Source organism: Paramormyrops kingsleyae, chromosome 21 (genome assembly GCF_048594095.1).
Source record: "Paramormyrops kingsleyae isolate MSU_618 chromosome 21, PKINGS_0.4, whole genome shotgun sequence".
NCBI lineage: Eukaryota > Metazoa > Chordata > Actinopteri > Osteoglossiformes > Mormyridae > Paramormyrops > Paramormyrops kingsleyae.
Genome location: NC_132817.1, coordinates 9,011,563 through 9,033,709, shown reverse-complemented (window position 1 = coordinate 9,033,709; position 22,147 = coordinate 9,011,563). Strand labels below are relative to the sequence as shown.

At 43.1% G+C, this 22,147-nt stretch overlaps 1 protein-coding gene and 1 long non-coding RNA gene across 4 annotated transcripts in view; one reads left to right on the top strand and one right to left on the bottom strand.

Annotated features, from left to right (window-relative positions):
- LOC111858471 (uncharacterized) overlaps positions 1 to 21,199 on the bottom strand; it is an 82,227-nt gene extending 61,028 nt beyond the window's left edge. For both annotated transcript variants that reach the window (XR_002841590.2, XR_002841591.2), the window contains exons 1-2: positions 21,068 to 21,199; positions 5,151 to 5,359 (exon numbers count right to left, since the gene is read on the bottom strand). This is a non-coding gene — a long non-coding RNA (uncharacterized lncRNA). The remainder of the gene's footprint in view (positions 1 to 5,150; positions 5,360 to 21,067) is intronic.
- LOC111858470 (polypyrimidine tract-binding protein 2-like) lies at positions 445 to 12,262 on the top strand. Of its 2 annotated transcripts, none has more exons than XM_023840277.2 (15): positions 445 to 536; positions 1,789 to 1,819; positions 3,027 to 3,099; positions 5,025 to 5,197; positions 5,348 to 5,491; positions 5,631 to 5,795; positions 6,275 to 6,385; positions 6,504 to 6,702; positions 7,001 to 7,078; positions 7,447 to 7,562; positions 9,169 to 9,202; positions 9,615 to 9,707; positions 9,864 to 10,080; positions 10,641 to 10,718; positions 10,807 to 12,262. In XM_023840277.2, the coding sequence occupies exons 1-15, from the start codon at positions 529 to 531 to the stop codon at positions 10,934 to 10,936; spliced, it is 1,650 nt and encodes a 549-aa protein (XP_023696045.1). In that variant the 5' UTR covers positions 445 to 528; the 3' UTR covers positions 10,937 to 12,262. The 2 variants fall into 2 exon arrangements, with proteins under 2 accessions (XP_023696045.1, XP_023696044.1); XM_023840276.2 differs by having other exon boundaries at positions 473 to 548.
- Positions 21,200 to 22,147: the final 948 nt, after the last annotated feature.

The following is a 22,147-nucleotide window of genomic DNA, read 5'->3' as shown; positions in this document are numbered from 1 at the left end:
AAATGCAGAAATTATGCAGAAACTATGTATTTGGGCTCAGGAGGAAACACACATAGAGCACTGAGAGGAACTCAATCCCACAACCATGGAGGTGTGAGGCAACAGCGCTATCTGCCTTGCGTATATCTGAGCAGCAGTTATATTTAAGAAATGGGGCCTTGGGAACGACGTTTTGCTGGTGGTATTTTAAGGACAATCCAGCCGCATAATTCTAAAGAAATATAGTTCATGTTCATTATTTTTAAGTTTTCATTTTGGAAATTGTTTTAGTGCTTATTGTAGACAGCTGTTATATGATTTCTATTTTTAAAGTCTTATGTCGAGCTACGGTTGTGTCTAAGAATTAAGACAATACACTAAGGTTTTTCGGCTATAGTCGTTCAATGTGGACCGGGGGCTTTCCGTCATCGCTCGGCTCTGTTCGTCTATTTCCGTGCAGGCCCCCGGCTGCCATTTTGTTGTCTGACTTGTTGGCTGAGGCGCGGTGCTGTAGTTAGCAGGAACCCAGCGTAGATACGTTCTCCGGCAATGGACGGGTACGTATCGAGGTCTGTGTCGCCGGAGACAGCGGCGTCTCATTCGGTTTATTCCTTGACGTCTCCGTTAAGCGCTCACAATATAGCCAGTCGGGTCGCGAACTTGGGTTACTTTTAAAAGTGAAACGGCAATCTGGAGGGACACAGCTTGCTTAGCCCTTTAGCATGTTAGCATGCGAGCTAGCTGGCCAAACTGAACGGAACTTCTCCTGGAAATCATGCTGGTGGGAGGCTTTTATCGCTGGGGAAACGCTGGGATGGCAGGTGCTGAGCACATGGTCGTGTAACTTTAATGATAGAAAACAAAGTACAAGTGCGGTTCTGAGGCTCCCGTCCTTTAGCTAATGGGTTAGCGGTTGTGTCTGCGATGCGAGCAGCCGGCGGAGAGCCCGACGGGAGGCGCGGCGCTCCGTCTCGCATGCTTTGTTATGGATTAGCCTGGGTTTCTTTGTTTACTATTGGGAAATAAATCCCCATTTTAACATTTATTTTCGATTTTTTTTTCTCCTCTCCCATGTAACACCCCATATCTATTTAAGCAATAAGCCACGTTTCGAGGGTGTTACCCTATCCCCGATTTCGCTTTTCCCCGTCTGGTTGCTGCCGAGCCTCGCCTGTCAGCCCGCCCGCCGAGCATCACTTTCCCCGTCGGTGAGGGGCTGCGGCCGTTTTGTGGGCGGACGGCCCACCTCGACATGACACAGGGCTGTGCTCGGGTGCTCTGTGCTGTTCGTGTGCATGCATGTATGGCTGTCATTTGAATAGTTACGTCGTTCACACATGCATATATGCACACGCATATGTCGCAGAACTGCTGTTCTGCCATTTAATTTACGGGTGTGAACAGTTAATATTTAAAACGTGAACGTGTATAACGTGCTTCCCCGCCCCCAACCAGGCCGTTACAGGCGGGCCTTCGGGCGTGATGGATCCTTAACGCATCGGGCGTGTACGGTCCAGTGATGCACGTAGGCAGCTCGACATCGGCTTTCTTAAAATTTACGTTTTGACAAGTGTTATGCTTGCGTTTCAAACTCCTGTGTGTTTCCGCCGTTGCTCGGCTCTGTTCGTCTAACGCGATCGGAATCTCTTATATTTGATCACGCGCAGGTTTGACATGACATAGGCGGTTTCTAGTCAGTCCCACGTGACGGAGCTGATTTTTTTCGTCATATTTGGCATACAGACTTAGTCAAAGTAACGTGTTTTTCCGTTACAAAAACTAAATGTATTTGTTTTTCCCCTGTTACAGCATTGTCAGTGATGTTGCTGTTGGAGTGAAGGTAAGATTTGTTCCTCTGTTGCATCACACATAACGATTGAAGTAATTATTATGGATGGATTGTGTCGTTAATGTAGATGCATTATTACTGTTCACTTACTACCAAATGCCAGACTGAATGTCTATTGATGCTTTTAAGCAGTCCTGCTTTTTTGCGTGTTGCAAACACCTTAACATCCCGGGTGGTCTAGTACAACCTGATGGATACAACAGATGTTATTTTAAAGCACAGTCTCACCTGTTGAGTTTACTTCTTAAGAAAAGGCATCTCTAATGCTTAATCCTGCAGAATGTGATATGACAGAAATGTTTGGAGTCATGTGAGATATGGAAATCAAAACCGGCATACCTCATAACCTTTAATTCTGCCGGTTTAGGAAGTACAAGAGGATCTGTCTGTATTTAAAGACTTAGTCCTACTTAGTAGTTCTGTGTTATGCAACGTTGTTTACCGTTGGCCTAACGTTTGTATATTAGCCTTGGTGCTGTTGCCTGGTTTATGAATTTGTAGTTGCTCACAAATGAAGTTCATAACCCCAATCCACATCAGCACTGACCTTTCATTCTTCCGGTATTTCTGAAAACCGAACTGTCCCGTTGACATCCTCGTCACCGGGCACAGTGGCAGTGGCTCATTTTCTCTGTGTTTTATAATAAGTCTGTTTTAGGGGGTTGTAATGGGTGTCTGGAACGCACTTGGAAGTCATTAAAGCTGAAGCGGGCTGCAGATATCCCCCTTCATTTTGTATTCGAGGGCTGTAGCCTTAAGGCGATCGTGTTTTGATTTATCACAGACGTCAAAATCGGGGGGTGATAAAGAACAATTTAGTGGGATTCATTCTCAGACAAAACTGAGGCATCCAATTAGAAAGTGGAGATTGCAGCGGCCCTGTGCGCACCCGTCCGTCCGTCTATCAGTCACTTTTAGCATCGCCCTGAGCGGGTCGGCAGCCGCACGTTGTCTGGGGAGGAAGGGAGGGGGGGGCTTCCCATAAAATTGGCCTGGCTGGTAATTTGACGCATCGGGCATGCGAGATTAAAACAACATGGCCTGTGTTTTATGCGCCTGTCTCCTCTGCTTTTATGGACAGAGTTGTATTTCACTCTGTCCAATAGGATGCTGCGTCATGAGAGAGTATGCCTTATTCTTCTGTGTCATTCCCTCCCACCCCCATCAAACTTTTCTTTTTGTGGTTCCTCATTTTCAGAGAGGCTCAGACGAGCTGCTGTCAGGCAGCCACTACACCAGTCCGAGCACTGGTATGAGTGGGATTGTAACTGGTAAGGAAGGACCCCGTTTTTCCTCGATTGGGATATTTGATATTGATGTCTGTACATTAGTGTAATTTGTGTATATGTGCAAATCCATGCATCCCTTTGATGTTACATCCATAAAATAAAAAGCTATGTTATTTCTAACATGCAAAGTAATATATGAATTTTGAGGATTTGTCCATATTCAGCCCAAGAGGTTACATGAAAAGATATGCAGATTGGCTTCTTGATACTAAGCTTGTCCCTGTTCTGAGGCATTTTGCTTGTCAGTATTAGTCTAGATGTCACATCCATATTGGTGGAATTTCCCATACATGGAGATATGACCAGGAAATGGGTGAGTTCTGCTGGAACGATGTTCCAGCAAATATAAAGCAGTGTTATATGAGGGTGTGTACTTAAGGCCAGGTGTTTGGAACCGTGAATTCGTGAAGAAATATGGGTCACTCTCGAATGGGGTGCCAGGCAAACAATTGAATAACGCTGTGTAATAATCTCACGACGACCGCCCACATGTGTCGGTGCACACTCGTGCAGCACAGCCCAGCACAACCAGTGATCCTCCAGAAATCTAAACGTGTCGTGTCGACAGGTCAGGCGGGTGTTAGTGAACATGCCATGGTTTGCAAGGTTTCTGCCGAATGCATCGTGTGCCTGGTATCGGGGGGTCTGGAGCCTATCCCGGAATCAATGGGCACGAGGCAAGGAACAACCCAGGACAGGAGGCCAGCCCATCGCAGGACACATTCACTCACACATGCACACCTATGGGCAATTTAGTAACTCCAATCAGCCTGAGCATGTCTTGTGTCCACGACGACACAGGGAGAACATGCAAACTCCACACACATGTAACCCAGGCGGAGACTTGAACCCAGGTCCCAGAAATGTGAGGCAACAGTGCTAACCACTGCACCACCACGTCGGCCCTGTGTATATATGCACCACCACGTCGGCCCTGTATATATGCACCACCAGGTCGGCCCTGTATATATGCACCACCACGTCGGCCCTGTATATATGCACCACCAGGTCGGCCCTGTATATAAAATAAAAAGCATAAATGTAGTTTAAGTGATAGATGGCCATCAAACATGAAATGTTTTGTGTGCATTTTGATAAATTGGTCTGAAAATAAGTGCACTTTAAATTTTCAGTGTTCATCACAACCCTCAATGACACAAATACAATCGTTTGTACCAATTATTAGTCCATAACTTGAGGGACTGTAAGCCAGCCTCTTTGCTCCCAGTCACAGCCCAGTCAGTGTTATGTGGTTCCGTTTATAGTGAGAAAACACTCGGCTTATTCCTTCCACAATTGCAGTACATGCACATATACAATAATCCAGTGCCAGGGGAAGCCCTTCTCTGGCCTAGCATAGAATCTACCCCGTTTACCCAAACTCCACACCAGTATGCAAAGAATAAGCCCCAATTCCTTTGTCTACTTATGTCACAAATTAGCTGAGTTGGATGTTACCTCCACCAAGGTCAAGCTTGCATCAGTTTTGCTTGCTGAGGAGACTGGTGCATTCTGGGATACACTATAGTTCTCTCTTTGCTCTGGCAACAGGTGAACTTGTTCTTACACTTTATCATGCAACTTTTTATCATTATTCATTGTTGCTCCATGACATGTTTTCCTGGACCTAAATTTTATGCATGATCGTGAAGATGCAACCACAGTTGGTTCGGTTCAGTTTGGAAGGGTTGACATGAAAACAGTCAATGACTGTTCTGGCCTGACACCAAGCTTTCTAATGGGGTTCTGCGGATTTGTCAGGTAGAGCAGTGAGCTGGTGTCACTGTCCCACGGCCGTATCTGTTATAAAGAGGTGTCTTTGCTTGGGCTAAGCCTGTGCGAATCAGGTACTCTGTTTGACATGCCGCATTAACGGCTTTGCACCTCTGCTGTAATCACCATCACAGCTAATGGAAATGATAGCAAGAAACTGAGAGTGGAAGACAGAATGGACGCCACCCCTTCCCGTGTCCTCCACATAAGGAAGCTGCCCAATGAAGTTTCCGAGACGGAGGTCATCGCCTTGGGCTTACCTTTTGGGAAGGTCACCAATATCCTGATGCTTAAGGGAAAGAATCAGGTACGTCGGTCTGCTGCAAGATGTGACTTTATCCTCTATGCTGGATGTCATTCTGGGCTCCGTATCTGGCCCGGTAGTAATAGAGATGATCTGTATGTCCACCCGGGGAGAGCCACAGCTAATGCATATGCTGCATTTTATGCCAAGCAGGCATTCCTGGAGCTGGGGACAGAGGAAGCCGCCATTACCATGGTGAATTATTACACGGCCGTGACACCTCATGTCCGCAACGTCCCCGTCTTCATCCAGTACTCCAATCACAAAGAGCTGAAGACCGATAATGCCCTCAACCAGGTGAGAGGACCAGTCCGAGCGTGAAGGCAGTGTCATCAGAGGCTGGCATAAGCCGTAGCTATGTTCTCTGAGGAGCTGGTCATGCTCGTTTGTTCAGTTCTGTCGTTTTCTTCCTCCCTCGTCATTCTGTCTTTCGAAGCGTGCACAAGCGGTCCTCCAGGCCGTCACAGCTGTCCAGGCAGGAGGCACCCCGACGTCGGGGACGACGGCCAGCGAGAGTGCGCTGACGCCGGCGCCCAGCCCCGTGCTGCGGATAATCATCGACAATATGTTCTATCCTGTCACCCTGGACGTCCTTCAACAGGTATGGCACTCGTGGTCATGCGGCCTCGCTATAAACCACAGAGGCGGCCGCGTTCGTCTTCTCGTATGTGCGGATAGGAAGCCAGACGGGGCTGAGGACTGCAAGGCAGTGCTAGGCCTGGGTACTTAGTTTATGCTTTACCGAATTTCATGGTGTCGCAACCAAATGGAGTTAGGGACAAAGGATAGCAGATAGTGCCAGTGTGGGAAGCGGTACATAGGGCAGCTACAGGTTGAAACTATCATCGATGTGTTGGGCAATGTGATGGCAATGTAACAGTGGAGGGCGCTATCTGGTCTTGACGGACCCACCCAAAATCTCCAAGGTTTAGTCAATGACGAGGTGATGGGGACAAAACAAGCCATTCAGGTACAGTTTATCTAAAGGTAACTGCAAACTGAACTGCTTCATGCGCAGTTCTTTGTTTTTGTGCATTTAATGAGGAAAGTGATGACAGCATCAGTCCCTCGTTTGTATAGATCTTTTCCAAGTTCGGAACGGTCATGAAGATCATCACGTTCACCAAGAACAATCAGTTTCAAGCCCTGCTGCAGTTCAGCGACCCCGTGAACGCCCAGCAAGCAAAGCTGGTGAGTTACCTTAGCGACCCGCTCTGAATTCTGCAGCATGTGTAAGAAGCAGGTTTTAAAGATCCCATGAACCCAAACAGAGAGCCAGGCCCGGTTTAACTTTCACCCTGTTTTCCAGTCCTTGGATGGCCAGAACATCTACAATGCCTGTTGCACGCTGCGCATTGACTTCTCTAAGCTGGTCAACCTTAATGTCAAGTACAACAACGACAAGAGCCGGGACTACACCAGGCCGGAGCTTCCTGCCGGAGACGGACAGCCCTCCGTCGATCCCACTGCGGCAGCCGGCTTCAGCAAGGATACCTCCTCCCTGCTCGGTGAGGGAGGGTTTGAGACGAGAGTTGCCTAAACCAATGTTTCCCAACCTGCTCTTTGGGCACCCCCAGACAGTCCATGTTTTCTTGTGGGAGGGAGCACAAGTGTAGACGGTCTGGGGGGTCCCTGAGGACTGGGTTCAGAAACCCTGTGTCTAAAGGTCTTTTGTGTGAAGTATGAAGAAGAAATGAAGATACAGTACAGCATATGTCTGTGTGCTGCTTCTCAGTCATTGGGTGAGTTACACCTGTGTAGGACTTACTGATTGTCGACAGAGCTGACCACCCCCCTCCCCTCTAGGAACTCCATCTGGAATGGTGACTCCCTACACCAGTGGCGCGGCATTCCCATCCACCCTCAGCTTTGCACAGAGCGGAGGTATTTATCTTCCATCTTTAATTTCACCTCTTTGTTGTAATATGTGCTCAGTGTTGGAAGTCTGAGGTGACATCTTGCAGAGGAACCTGGCAATTTACTAACTGAGGAAGCCTGGTTGGGTTAGATGTAAAACTGGCCATTAAGGGTTGGGATTCAGGGCTTCTGGCCCTCAATCGTTGGCGAGATCATTGTCGTAATGAGTTTTTTGAACGGTTTGATTTTCTGAATATTAAACAGTGATGAAAGTGCATTGCCGTAGCAGCTGTGTGTTTCTGTAAAGGGAGTTCAGCCGTGTAGTAGAGCTGTAGACGCAGTGTGGTTTTCCCAGCACCCCCTACTACCCTCTGATTGGCCCCTTCTGTCCCCAGGGGCTCTGAGTCCGCTGAGCGCCGCGGCGGCAGCGGCGGCTGCAGCCGGGAGGGTGGCGCTGTCTGGTCACACGGGCAGCGGCGGTGTGCTGCTAGTCAGCAACCTCAATGAGGAGGTCAGTACGCCCGTCACCCTGGAAACCCCCCCCCCCCCCAACAGGCATACACAGCCAGTCACATGATCACCACACTCCATTCTTAATTTAAGTTGGGTCCTGTGCCGTTTCTTGCTCCCTGCCGCATGTTAATACAGATTAGCGTATTCGTATTGGTGGCCTGGAATATTCTAATTATTATTTTTTTGATAGAATCATTGATTTGCAGCGTTAATGTCTCACCCCCCAGCCTGCCACGGTGGCAAGGCCCTCTATGCTCTTTGTGTGCCCGCTCTCTAATCACACACACTATACGCATTAACATTCATGAGCACTGCTCTGCAGAATGCCTCAGCTACCATTTAGTCAGCACTGGCTCAGCTAACTCTTCCTGACTCACTGATGCATTCTAATTTCCCATAACATTGTTGTTACCCAGCCATACAGGGATGATAGGAAACAATGCGGATTTATTTTCCTACCCCTCCATCCCCCCACACTCATTTTGCTTTCAAATAACGTTCTCATTAAGCTCCAGACTTGTGCTCGTATATCTTACGTCCGTTTCCTTGCTAAAACTGTGTTCATGCATGATTCTCAAAGAGGGGACCCCCCTCCCCTTTGCTCTGTTTTCTTTACAGATTTGACCACTTCGTCTCATCTCTTTCTTTGCTGTCATGTAAACTGACACTTGTTAATTCTTGCTCTCTCTCTCTATGCTATGTTTTTTCCCCCCCTCCTCTCAATGCCGTGAACATTTATGAAGTGTGGGACATATGCCTCTCTCTCTTTCTGTCTCTGTCTCTCTCTCTCTCTCTGTCTCTCTCTCCCTCCCCCCTCCCTTTTACCCCCCGGAGTGGATATTACGAGTTGCATTTTCTATCATGATTTCCCAAACGCCCCCGGTTTGTGGATTTAAAACATGATGTGCTGTTTATACCATAACTTCGCAAGGTGGTTTTCATGTCCAAACCCGCATGTCTGACACGGACTGTGCTTGCCAGCCTCGACAATGTGGCTTGCATCCCATACTCCGCTGTGCCTGACTTACTAAATCTTAAACTGTGTATCCTATTGCATGGCCTCCTCCCTCTCATTGTTATGCTGTGATTTTATTCTTTGATGTGAATGTAACTCTGCCCAAGTTTCACTTGGGTGGCTACATTTTTGCAGTTAATTTCTCGTGTGTTTTTAAACGAAAAGAGCAAAACGAAAGCCATTTTCTGACCAAACTCCTGCATTTCCTATGTACTGACCTGTTTTATTTTTTGTTCCCCCCCACTTTGTTTTCTTCTGCATTGCTGTTCCCCCCCCTCCCTCCTTTTTTTGTCATTCCTGTCCCCTCCCCGTTTGCCTGTCTTTTTGTTTTGTTTTTTTTCCCGCCCCCCCTTTTTCTTTACCCACCCCCTCGCCCCGACCCCCTCCCTTTCCCCGTTCATGCTTTGTGCTTGAACAAAATGTTCCTTGGACCGACTTGCCCCAATTAACTGCCTTGAACCATGATCCATGACCACCTCACCATTCTACGGGAAACCACTCTTCGTTATGGATGATCTGTTCATCTTCGCTCTTCCTCGACTCTTCTCTCTTCCTGTCTTACGCTGCTTGCTCTTCTCTCCTTCTAAAGATGGTTACGCCCCAAAGTCTGTTTACCCTCTTCGGTATGTTATCATTAGCACTCTACCTTTTTATCGTTTATATCTATATGCGCACACACACGCACACGTTTTACGTTAATGTTAATATTAGTGGTTGGCCTTGGTACGGTCTTCTCTATGTTTGTTTTTTTTTCTCTTTTGAAATCTCCATCTCCTTCTCCATTGATGATTTATGTTAATGCATGGTTATTATTTTGCATGTAGTGCTTAATTTACCTTTCTCATGAAGGCTGTTTCCGGAGGGTTTATCGCAATAGATTCCGTCTCTAAGCTACTGTTCGGCTCTATTTGATTGGATGAATGTTCTTTCTTTTTCACTTTCACGTTGAGTATCAAATTCTGAAGTACTAACTGTTCTCAATCAATCCTCTCTTTGTGTTCCCCATCTCCCTGGCCATCTCGCTGGGGGAAAAAGGAGTTTACGGCGATGCGCAGCGTGTGAAGATACTATACAATAAAAAAGACAGCGCGCTCATACAAATGGCCGACGCCAATCAAGCACAGCTTGGTGAGATTGTCGTAGCAAAGCACTTAATCCCCATTAGATTAGCCTCATTGCTAATGCTGGCTGTCGTGCTGCCATCGCGATCTTGTTTCCTTCTGCACTTATGATACAGTATCTTTAATACTTGTGGCAGGGAAAAAAATTTTTTTTTCTTTTCAGCCATGAGTCATCTGAATGGCCAGAAGATGTACGGAAAGATAATCCGGGTGACTCTGTCGAAACATCAGACGGTGCAGCTGCCCAGGGAAGGTCTGGACGACCAGGGGCTCACAAAGGACTTCACTAATTCCCCTCTGCATCGATTCAAGAAGCCCGGCTCGAAAAACTTCCAGAACATCTTTCCGCCGTCTGCCACTCTCCACCTTTCCAACATCCCGTGAGTAATGGGCAGAGTGGGCCTCAGCCGTTTGCTAATTGTGTGCTCTCTTCTGCTTTAGTCGATCATAGGCTTGCTTCTCACATAAGACGAGGTCTAACATGGCCTTTGTGAGAGGCTGTTGCCATGGATTTTCACAGCTTTCACGAATACTATTGGTGAAAAGTCACCCAATAGGTGGCGTGCTAGTAGAAGCGCTTGTGTTGGTGGACAGTCAACATGAGATCAACTTATGAAAGAGTCCTTGATTAGTCATTAACTTTTATAGCCCTTGCAGATCTCCACTGAGCCATGCGTAGTTACATTTTAAAGCTTGGAGTAAATAGCAAAGGTTAACTATATAACATTATATACTTGGAGATGAATAAATTTGAGATTAAACAGAATTCCTTTGTTAATTAAACCAGTGTTTACCTTTGTGCACTTTTCACTGGTATCGGTTTAATGACATTAAGAATCTTTACATTTCCCAAGGAGTTTTTTTTAATTACTTTTGGAACAGTTGCATAATGATGCTGGAGTATGCATTTATGTATGTTTTTTTTTTTTCAAATTTGTAGACAAAATGTAACTGAAGATGACCTCCGACTGCTGTTCTCGAATTCCGGTGGCACTGTGAAAGCATTTAAGTTTTTCCAGTAAGTGTCTCTTAAACAGCTTTGATTTTCAATTCTCTAACTCCTGGATGTGAATTGTAACTGGCTTTGACCAACTGTCGTTGCCCAGAGACCACAGAATGGCACTGCTGCAGATGTCAACGGTGGAAGAAGCGATCCAGGCCTTGATCGACCTCCACAATTACAACATGGGTGACAACCATCACTTGAGGGTCTCCTTCTCGAAGTCGACTATCTGAAGCAGTTGAGAGTGGCTCCTCTTAATGCTTTCGAGTGGCGTTACCTGTTGACAGTTTCTCCATACTGGGGACCACCATTTTGGCTCTTGTGTTCTTTGTTTTTTTTTTTTTTCTCCTTTTTTTTTTTCCTTTTGTTTGTTCAGTCATTCCTTAATATGACGGATTCTGAAAAAAAAAATAATTTGGAGAGATACTGCTCTGCTTTGGAGATACTGTCCTCATTTGTCTGTTAGGCAAGCCATTAACTCTTTCTATTTCTTCAAAAGAAGGATGGAAATCTTTTTATTAGTGAGTTGAAAAGACACGTGCCTTACTTATACAGCACCAACACTTCAGTTTTTGCATTTAAGTAGGTTATATCTGTTTAGGCACATTGTTTCTTATGGTCTGTGGGGTGGATTTGTTTAAATGTCTCCTGTCTCCCTCTGTGTCTGTTATTTGACATGCTTCCCCCTTAAGTGTAGACCATTAACTCCTAGAATTCAATTTTTTTGTGAATTTTTTCTTTTTGTTTTAGCAAAGTTCATATGAGGAGTAAGGACCCACATAGCACCAGGCCTGAATGGTTTGTGAGGAAACAGTGAGTTTAACGTCATTTATTTTCCAGTCAGCCAAAGGTAAAGCTTTAACCTCCATCGAGATCGAGTAACATCAAACTAATCTCTTCTGGTTTACACGGTGTTTTTCACTGGCAGTGGATACAGTACAGTCGTTGCCTGTTTTGACTTGATGTTACTTTTAGATGTTCTTCAACCTTACTTGTGGATCTGTGTTCGATTTGCCATTTTCCATTTGTGTTTGAGGACTGAGAAATGGCTGTAAAATTCTGAGCATGTGCTGGAGAAGCCACCTAGTTTTTCATGGATAAGTGTGTTAGAGTTAACAGAGGTGAGGTAAGCAGTATGGTAAGACCACAGTGAGGGCTGGCGTGACGCGGCCAGTTACCTGACCAGGACGACCTGTTGGGACCAAAGTTTCTGTGCCTTTAGTCTTATTTTACATTTCATTGCAATTTTTTTTAAACTTTTAAAGTTTTGTATGTTAAAAAAAATATAGAAAAATCAAAACCTTTTCTTACAATCATCTCATAGCACCTAAAACTTAATTCTTCAGATGGGTACTCTATTGCTGTCCTCCTATTTTTTTTCTCCAAGACCGACTATACCCCCATCCCTTCAAAAAGAGAGGGATGAGTGATGTTTGAGGGTGGGCCGGGAGAGGGGGGTATGCAAATTTTCCACATTGGCTGAATTTTAACATCTTCAGAAATGTAACATTGAGAATAGTTTGGAAGTGGCACAATTAAAAGTTCCTTTTTTAACAAGTTGGAAGGTTTGATGGTTTTCTGTGTTGCTCACCCTGCGTGTACTCTGCCCTGCCTCTGTAGCGTGCCCAATAAACACTTCTGTAGCTCTATATTCACCTCTTCTGTTTCTGTGATGCTTCTCTCTCCTTGCCTCTCTCTCTCTCTGTCTGTCTGTCTCTCCCTTGCTCTCTCCTTCACTCATCTTTCCCCCACTTTGCTTCACTTTGATGTTGCGTTTTCAGGTTCGGAAAGAAAAGGCGACGGCACCTCGGAGCCCTAATCAAGGCCCAAAACGTTAACGAGTCAAACGAATCAAACCCTTTTTTAGGAGCCGGTGTAAATAATTACCCACCCTGCCGTGTCCCTTTTTGCTCCATATAGACCCCTCTGTGATTTTTAGCTTTGACTTTGTTTTTCCCCTCTAGTTGTGTGTGCTAATCATGTTTACCTGCTGCAAATCCATCTTTCACCCCCATCTCTCCGCTGTAGATTCCTGTCTACTTAATGCCATTTCCCTCTTTCTCAAGAAAGTTTTGAAGCAATGAACTTCACAGTTTGAAGTCTAAGATTTAACGGTACTACGGAACAGATGTGTGGGAGCTGTTCAGTACTTCATAACGTATGACGTAAAGGTCACCATAAAGAATGTGTGATGAAGGGTTGGAAATACAAGGAGCGTTTTTGAATCGTGGGTTTGGATCATTCCCAAGGAACTCATTCCATTTGTCATTTTCTCTTACCTCACTTTTGACTGATAATGTATTTGAAAGACCATCTGTTACAGATCTTGTTTCTTGGCACTATTTAGTAACTTGTACACTCAAGATTTTAATCTCTTTTAATCTTTAATCTTTTAAGTGTATCATTTGATCCATCTGGATTGGGAGGAAAAATGTGCAATGATCACTTAATTACATCAGTCACTACTGAATTTACTCAGCCTTAGAGTGAATTATGGATACATCTTAGTAGGCTTGCATGGTAAACAGGGGTTATATGTTCATAAATGCTTTTATAATGAATGCATTTATTTATGAATGAACTGGTTTGATCATTGCATACTTAATAGGTAAATATCCATTCTAAATACAATCTTGTATATACAAATATGCAATTATTTTTAGGGCAACGTTCAAGTTATATTTTGTCTAGAGAGCATTCCATGATACAGGGTAACATGTTGAATACGGCAGTTTATTTGTAAACCTCAGCTGTGGTTCTCGTATTTCTATCCTTCTGACTAAAAAAGACAATGTAAAATAGGCAATGGGCCTGCTAATTCCTTTGAATTCATTAAGATTTAGAAATGGATGTGTAAAAGGTATAATTGCTTTAATGGCGTTCAACAGTGTTTTTCCAGATTATTGATTATTAACATCAATTGGGATTGACGGTAGTATTTTATGGTCCTAGTTTTTTCCAGGATGTGAATCACGCTTGTTTACTGAATCAGCATATGTAAATGTCTGTACCCATTCAGAGAATGTACATGAATTATGGTCATAATGGGCCTTTTAGTTGGCATTCTGATCCCTCAATCTGTAGAGTGCGAGGCTTTCCATCTTGGGCTTTGTAGGGTATGTGGCGATGGCGCTCTTTGATGTGGGTGTCAAGGCTGTATGATAGGAGGCTAATTTATAATTTGCCTAATGAACGGTTCCTGACGCACATCAGAGAAGGTGGGCGAGGCTGCCGTCTGCACGAATGTGGGCATGACGTCCGAGCAGAGGAGAGGACGAGAAACAAGCTGACCGAGAAACAATACAGGCCCCTGGAGTCATCAGAAACACTGACGCTTCTCAAAATTGAAGCCCAATTGAACATATTCTGTTGTGTGTGTGTGTGTGGAGTGGATTGTGTTTCCCGAGTTTTTAATGTGCCTTTTTAAAGTGTATTATGAAAACCCCCGTTTGGCACAAGCCTCTATTCTGATGGACCTGAGGTGTCACTGGAGTTGGAAAGGAAAAATAAAATACATCGTCTGCGTTACAGAATGGTTTGCTCACTGCGAGTTTTTTTTTTTTCCTTGCTGTAGGCAGTTGTGCTCTGATTTGACAGGGTGATGCATTAACTGGACTGCTTCCATAAATATGAAGAACTTTTGCTGCTTTTTTTTTTTTTTTGTAAAACTGCATATATAAATGTTTAGTCCAAAACATTTTTTTTTGTTCAAAAACATTCATTAAAATTAGTTTTGCTCAGCATATGCAGCAGGTGGACTCAGTTTATGTTGCAATTTACAAAATTACATCCATCACATTCCAATCTCATGGTATTTTGTTTTTCTCCTATGTACAAGAATGTGTTTAATTATTACAAATGAATATTTGATGACAGTGCTCTTTTTCCTATGATTTACATTGAGTAAAATTGCATATTTCTCTCTACTTTTATGCTAAGTTATGCAACAAAATAGTAACATACTGGGATGACAAGGTGACTCAGTAGGTAACATTGTTTCCTCACAATGAGCTGAAGGTTTGAATCTCACCCTCAGTCTGTATGTGCAGTACCAGTCAAAAGTTTGGATACATCTAGCCGCCTGCAAAGGAGAGCGATAGTGTTGCATCACATGACTTAAAGTAGAGATGGTTTTGGAGGAGTTTGGCCAGAAAGTGAAGGAAAAGCAGCCAATGAGTGTTCAGCATATACATGGGACCTCCTTCGGGACAGCTATAAAATCATCCCAGGAGGCCACCTCATGAAACTGGCACATAGGAGACTGTAGAGTTCCTCGAGCAATTGGGCTTAAGGGTCTTGCTCAAGGGTCCAATGATGAGATCACTCTGCCGACCACGGGATTTGAACCAGCAACCCACAGAGCTTCCCCCCATTAATTTTTTGTTTAATACTTTATTGGTTAGTGCATAACTATTTGTCATATTATAGTTTTAACATCTATTCTAAAATCTGTGTGTGTTTGTAGGGTGTTTCCCAGCCTCGTGCTCTGTGCTGCCTGGCATACGTTCCAGGTCCCACTCTGGCCATGCTCCGGAATGGATGGGTATTACATCTAGCACTGATGTGCTGAACCCATTGCATTAAGCTTACTTATTACGTATTTAGTTGTATACAAGCATCCCAGGTAGTTAAAACCTTATCTCTTGCCACTTTGGGTTCATGAGTAAAATCTGCCGGAAAGTTCCATGGTGGCATGTGCACTACTTAAAGGCACAGCCTGATAAGACAAGGTTGACCAGTAATCCCACAATGCATTACTCCTCTGCTTGTTGATATTTCACAACTAGTTGCAGTTTGGAGAATCGCACGTATGGGGGTATGTTTCACTGGTGTAATGCTGGCAGGGGCGCCGTAAGGGGGAGGAAAGCTAGGACGATTCCAAGGGCCCCTGAGTGACAGGGGCCCTAAAAAATTAGGAAAATAACTGGATTGGTTTGGACTGGGGGTCCTAATATGATATGCTTTCATGGGGCCCAAAATCTCTAGCAACGCCCCTGAATGCTGGCAATGTGGAAGGGGTGAAAATGTGGTTGATCATGTAGGATCTGCCCACGCTTTAATGGGTCAGTACAAAAGATCTCTAATGCAAGTCATTTTGCATCCCAAACACTTCTGTAATACTACCATAAAAGCGTTTTCACTTGCACGTTAATTTCGGCTTTAGCCATTATTTTCAGAATTGGTGACTCCCAGAGCAAAGAGGGCAATATCAAATGCTTTAGGTGTTTTTTTATTTTGTTTAATTAAACATTAAAAGTAACGGATACATTTTGAAAGAATGCAGGAATAATTGTCAGTGGCTACATAGTGTACTTTATTGTATGATTATAGATTTGGAGATAAGATGCTTTTAGAGTAAGAAGCTCATGGCTTCCAAGACAGGAAGCTGTACATAATGGGATATTCTGAGGGGAAATTCCAAAATGAGTCACGGCATCCTGGTGATGCAATGTAACAGAGACATGACAGGGGTTAGCCTGAAATTGAAGGTGATGCACTGAAATGTTAGACCAAATTATAACTTATCATGACACTTCAACTCATTATCAGTGTTTGTGCTTTATTCTCTCCATTGCTGATGTAGAGAACTTGAGAGAAGCTTGTTCATCCTAGTGTCTTACTACTGACTTAATTATCAATCTGTTGTCTTCTCAGTCAGCGGCTTATGGGACTAGTTTTCTTAGTAGCTTAGTGAAATTAAGGGCTAACTAAACGGCAAAGGTATTTTGCACATTTTATAGCTGATTGGCTAAATATTATGTACGGAATTTATGAAATTATCAATCCATATCCATCTTCCAACTGCTTATCTGATGCAGGTTTCCGGGTGTATAGTCATGAAAAGTGTTTTTGTTGAAGATGCTTTCCGAGGCAGTGTTACTCTGCATTTTCTTGCCGGTTCTCAGTAGCTACTCAATACAGAACTGACACTTAATACCCCACAGTAGATAGGCTGTGCGGTGTGTATAGCTAGGTGTTTTGCTGGAATGATTCAGGTTAAGTATTTTACTGGAGAGCACTCTAGCAGGCCCTGTCTAAGGCTCGACCCAGCAACCTTCCGCTTTTAAGACTACATTCTCAATTAGCGCTGTGTGTTGTCCTATACCCAGTGGCCTTCTTTTTAAGCAGATCCTTTTTCCTGCTGAATGTTAATTTCATTGGATGTAATTGGAAATGTTTGTCCTGAAGTTATATTTTACATAAAATTATAATTTTAATGTGATTTTCCGGTACTTGTTAAACGCACGTGTGGAGGGGTTTATGTGTGGACTGTTCAGGCTATTGAGGTATGATTATGATTACCTTCCAGAAGATAGATGCCATTTTTTTTCCTTTTCACTTTTTTGGTTCAAAAATGGACAGCATCACAATGACGGCAACTAGAGAAGCATATTAATCTGCAGTCATATATAAAAACAAAGATTAAAAAGGTGTATCCAGATGCAGTTTAATGTTGAGAACTGTTTTTAAAACTAAACTTCAGTAAAATTTACCCAGTCATCTATGAGCAACTACAGGACATTAATTAAACCTATCCTAATAGCAGGTTTTAGATGCTCTCTCTTGGCTTGATAATTAGGCTATCCTGCCTCAGCTGGGCCATGGACCTCTGGTTACACAGTCTGTGGGGAGCGAGTCGTGTCCCGGCACTCGGATTCCTTATCTTTCACGAGGACCGGTCGGTGTCACTGGGGGCTTGGGCTCTAATCAGCGTGTCGAGTCACATTAAGAGACGACTCCATTAAAAAGGAAAACACTTTGTTTCTCTTTTGACTATTGATGAAATGGTTTTGGTGGAATAGGAATTTTGGGAGGCAAAAAAACGTGGGTAATTCCAATCTGGAGAGTAAACGTCCAGACCAAGATTTTGTTTCGACCAACCAGTTCAGTATAAAGAGTCAAAGTGACAAAGTAATCAACTGGTTGGTTGAAGCAAAATCTTGGTCTGGACTTTTACACTCTGGACCTGAAGTAGTCACCTCTGGGTACAAATGTTTTCTACACAAATTGTGATTTCAGGTTGTACCTTGAAACTTTTGTGATGCTTTGCTTGCTATTTGTGCAAATTTAAATACAGATAAAATGGAATGTGATCATTTTAGCATGTCCCCTCAGGCTCTCCTTTGAGACATAAACACACACATAGATACAGATGACAGTGAAGCTTGGGGTCAGGTCATTTATCTGGTGCCCCTGGAGCATTTCGGGGGGGGTGGGGGGTTAAGCCTGTGCTTGAAGGCACGACGGACATGTGACAAACACTGTGAAAAGCACTGCTCTCGTTTACTCGCACCTTAACATGGGTGTCTTTTGAACCTACAGGCTTTACGTCGTAACGTTTTCCTTAAAACAGGATGTTAAGGTCATGCATGCAACAGGGACTGTGTGTATGAGTGGGAAATCTAATTAAAACTACCTAATTGATGAGATTTCCATGAGAGACCCCACAGCAGGCTGAAGAAGATCATTCTCCTGTGGAGTTTAGACACATTAATTATGAAATGGGGAGTGGAAACCATTGAGATATTTGTACCGGGACTTTGAGTCCAGCCTGTGCACTGGATGAATTTATACTTGTTTTCATCATGGGCCTCTACAGGCCAAATTAATGACTCTTTTGCATTTATATATCATACAAATGTAGTGAAATTAGCAGTGTAGAGTCATTGTTATCCTCTTCTCATAGTGCTGTCGTTCTGTCTCAATGGATAGTATTATGTGTTCTCCTAAGAATCAATCCCTTTACCATTAAGTCATGTTAAATATGTTTTTAATGTAAGCAGAGGTGGACATTTCAGGTCCAGAATGTAAAAATCCTGGACATTAAATGTCCACCTCTGAATATAAGTGTTAACATTTGTTTGAAATAAATGTTGCTGGATATATTGTAAGAGTAACACTGTTGATAACTACAAAGAATATGCTTTATACACAGTAAAGGAGGGAAACGGTGCACTGTAAAAAAATAAAAAGTTGGGAAAACAACCTGCTGCAAAGCATTTATAAGTTCTCAACTTCATGCCCATGTAGCTGCGCTGACTTAATTTCCTAAGTTACACTGTGAGTTCTCACAGGGCAGTGCTTTAAGTTTCCTCAACTTCACTTTGCAAGCACAATCAAATAGTAAGTGTGATTTTGCTGAGATTGAAATGATAAGTTGGGTGAACTATTATAACCCAAAGCAGGTTTGCACAACTGCATGGTGATTGAAGTTGAGAAAACATAGAAATGCTTTGCTGCTGGTCGCCTTACATTTGTAAGTCTGCTCAAATCACTCTAAACTTACTTTGTAAGTTTAACGAAATACATAAAGAATTAAAGGCAATTAATTAGATGTTCATCTTAAATCACAACAGAGACAATGAATTATTAAATACAACTTATTTCACTCTCCTTTTTGAACATCGTGTATACACATACATACAATTATGAACCTTTTTTAATTTAAAGGAATATATAAAGTACAATCTCTTGCAGCACCACACTCCACCTTAAAAGATCACTGCACACACACACTTCAGCAAAGCACCACAAGAAGGATGCGTGCCCTTATTATTAGGCTAACATACACTCACCTAAAGGATTATTAGGAACACCTGTTCAATTTCTCATTAATGCAATTATCTAATCAACCAATCACATGGCAGTTGCTTCAATGCATTTAGGGGTGTGGTCCTGGTCAAGACAATCTCCTGAACTCCAAACTGAATGTCAGAATGGGAAAGAAAGGTGATTTAAGCAATTTTGAGCGTGGCATGGTTGTTTGTGCCAGACGGGCCGGTCTGAGTATTTCAGAATCTGCTCAGTTACTGGGATTTTCACGCACAACCATTTCTAGGGTTTACAAAGAATGGTGTGCAAAGGGAAAAACATTAATGTGGCAGTCCTGTGGGCGAAAATGCCTTGTTGATGCTAGAGGTCAGAGGAGAATGGGCCGACTGTTTCAAGCTGATAGAAGAGCAACTTTGACTGAAATAACCACTCGTTACAACCCAGGTATGCAGCAAAGCATTTGTGAAGCCACAACACGCACAACCTTGAGGCAGATGGGCTACAACAGCAGAAGACCCCACCGGGTACCACTCATCTCCACTACAAATAGGAAAAAGAGGCTACAATTTGCACGAGCTCACCAAAATTGGACAGTTGAAGACTGGAAAAATGTTGCCTGGTCTGATGAGTCTCGATTTCTGTTGAGACATTCAAATGGTAGAGTCAGAATTTGGCGTAAACAGAATGAGAACATGGATCACCAGATCTCAACCCAATAGAGCATCTTTGGGATGTGGTGGAACGGGAGCTTCGTGCCCTGGATGTGCATCCCACAAATCTCCATCAACTGCAAGATGCTATCCTATCAATATGGGCCAACATTTCTAAAGAATGCTTTCAGCACCTTGTTGAATCAATACCACGTAGAATTAAGGCAGTTCTGAAGGCGAAAGGGGGTCAAACACCGTATTAGTATGGTGTTCCTAATAATCCTTTAGGTGAGTGTATATACTAAACATGCCTGATTGCATATGAGCAGAACTTTTACGTAAAAAACATTACATCTTTGAACATGTCACAAAAAAGAATTCCTCTCACACTGAGCATATACAAACACTTAAGATCTTAAGGTTACAAAAAAAGATAAAGAAATTCAGAAATATCATCAGTCTCTGGAACAAAGTCGTACAGGTCCAAATAAGCATGCATATTACAATCATGAATATGATATGGTTTCGCACAAAAAATAGTCTATGTGCTCGAGATAAATGTGACTTCAACACAGCTGGAGTTGTGTAAGCGCAAACACACTCGGGATAGAGACAGGGTAATGACCAAGAGCGTCTTTGATAGTAACACAACCTGTAGTGCTTCAGTAGTACTGTACATCAGGAGAGGGATTCTCAAATTTGCAGTTTGCATTGCATTCCAAACCCGAAAGCACACATTTTAAAATAAGAAATTCATCCAAAAATAACAAATACCTGTATTACACTTCAGGCAGCTAACATCATAATATCTCTGTTGTAAAATGTTGAGAAATACGATAGCTGATGTTAGTTAGCTTACGTTAACTTTATTGCTAACATTGCCGCGTCACATCTCCCGCCAAAATTACCATGGCCACTTTAATTAAAAACAATTTATAATGCCAGAAATGAGATTTATTCTGTAATTTCATGTAGTTCACCTGTCATATATTGGTTGCACTGTCATTTGGCTAACATTGCAATAAGAAATGTTGCCACGAAATTACTGAAAGGCTAAGTTTAACATTCGTTTGGTATATACATGGCAATCTTTTCACTTCAAACTGTCTAAACAAAACTTAAAAGTAATGAACATAGCACAAAAATAGAAGTCAGTCTTACCTTACGCTTTGCCAACGCGTGAAAAGCGTATCCTCGCCGAAACTTGCAGGCATCCGAACCGTTTGTCTTTCCAAGGGGGAGAGGAAGTGCGCACGTGCAGTGACGGAAAGTACGCGTAATCGACTAAAATTGAAGAACGCGATTTAACGCGTTTACTTATTATTTTACGGAAGAGGATTAGGACCATGAAAATATTATTTGAATTGTGACTTTAATGTCAGAATATTTAATATTTAATATTTTCATTGTGGCCCTAATCCTATTCCATATCATTTCCCTTCAACATTAGAAACAAAAGAAAAATAACTAGACTCATGCTTATAACTTACCTGAACATTTATTAGGTATGTTTGCTTTTTCAACTTAGAGTCTTCATTTCATTTAATGATTTTGAAGGTTTGATTTTTGAAACACAGGTGAGGTCTCTTGGTTAAACATTGTTTCGTTGGTTGAGTCATGCATAAAAATTGTTCTTTCTGCCAGGTTTATGGAGAGATCTTGCTGGCTTTAAGATGGGGTGGATTCTGACCTGTGTGATGGTCTCCTTAGACCGCTCGACTCACTCTTTCAAAAGCAGGGGTGGCTCACGTCCTGTTAGCCTAGAAGTCTGATATCATCAATCATAGCTCTGAACAGATCCCTTGAAGTTTGACCGTTGGTTCAAGATTCACCAGACATGAACCAGATCGTGAGATTTCAAATGTTGCCCTACCAATCAGTTACGAGTCACTGAACTTTACAATTTTGGATAGGGGTTCTGTGGTTAGGTTGTCTTCATAAACCCCTTTGTGCAGCTAAAAATTCTCTTGTGTGCGTAAAGTAAACATTCTATGGTCTCTTTGGCAACCGAAGGGAAGTCCTACAATCAGATGTATTATCAGTTCTTTACAAGTGGACAAGTACACCTGTGGTACCTGCCAAAAGGAGCCTGCAGGCTCGAATGTTGGTTTCCTGTGGGTAAGGACTCTGTTGGCTCTGTTTTTGTGTAGAGATAAGTGTTCCTGAAATGGTCTGGGTCCACTGCACCTGTCAGAGGCCAATGCTGATTCCACATAAACACAATGCTATTGCAATGGTTTA

Coding starts and splice junctions, on each gene's coding strand:
- LOC111858470 (XM_023840276.2), top strand. CDS start 529: ATGGACGGGTACGTATCGAG. Junction 6,386..6,503: donor ACGCCCAGCAAGCAAAGCTG/GTGAGTTACCTT, acceptor CCTGTTTTCCAG/TCCTTGGATGGCCAGAACAT. Junction 9,708..9,863: donor CGCCAATCAAGCACAGCTTG/GTGAGATTGTCG, acceptor TTTTCTTTTCAG/CCATGAGTCATCTGAATGGC.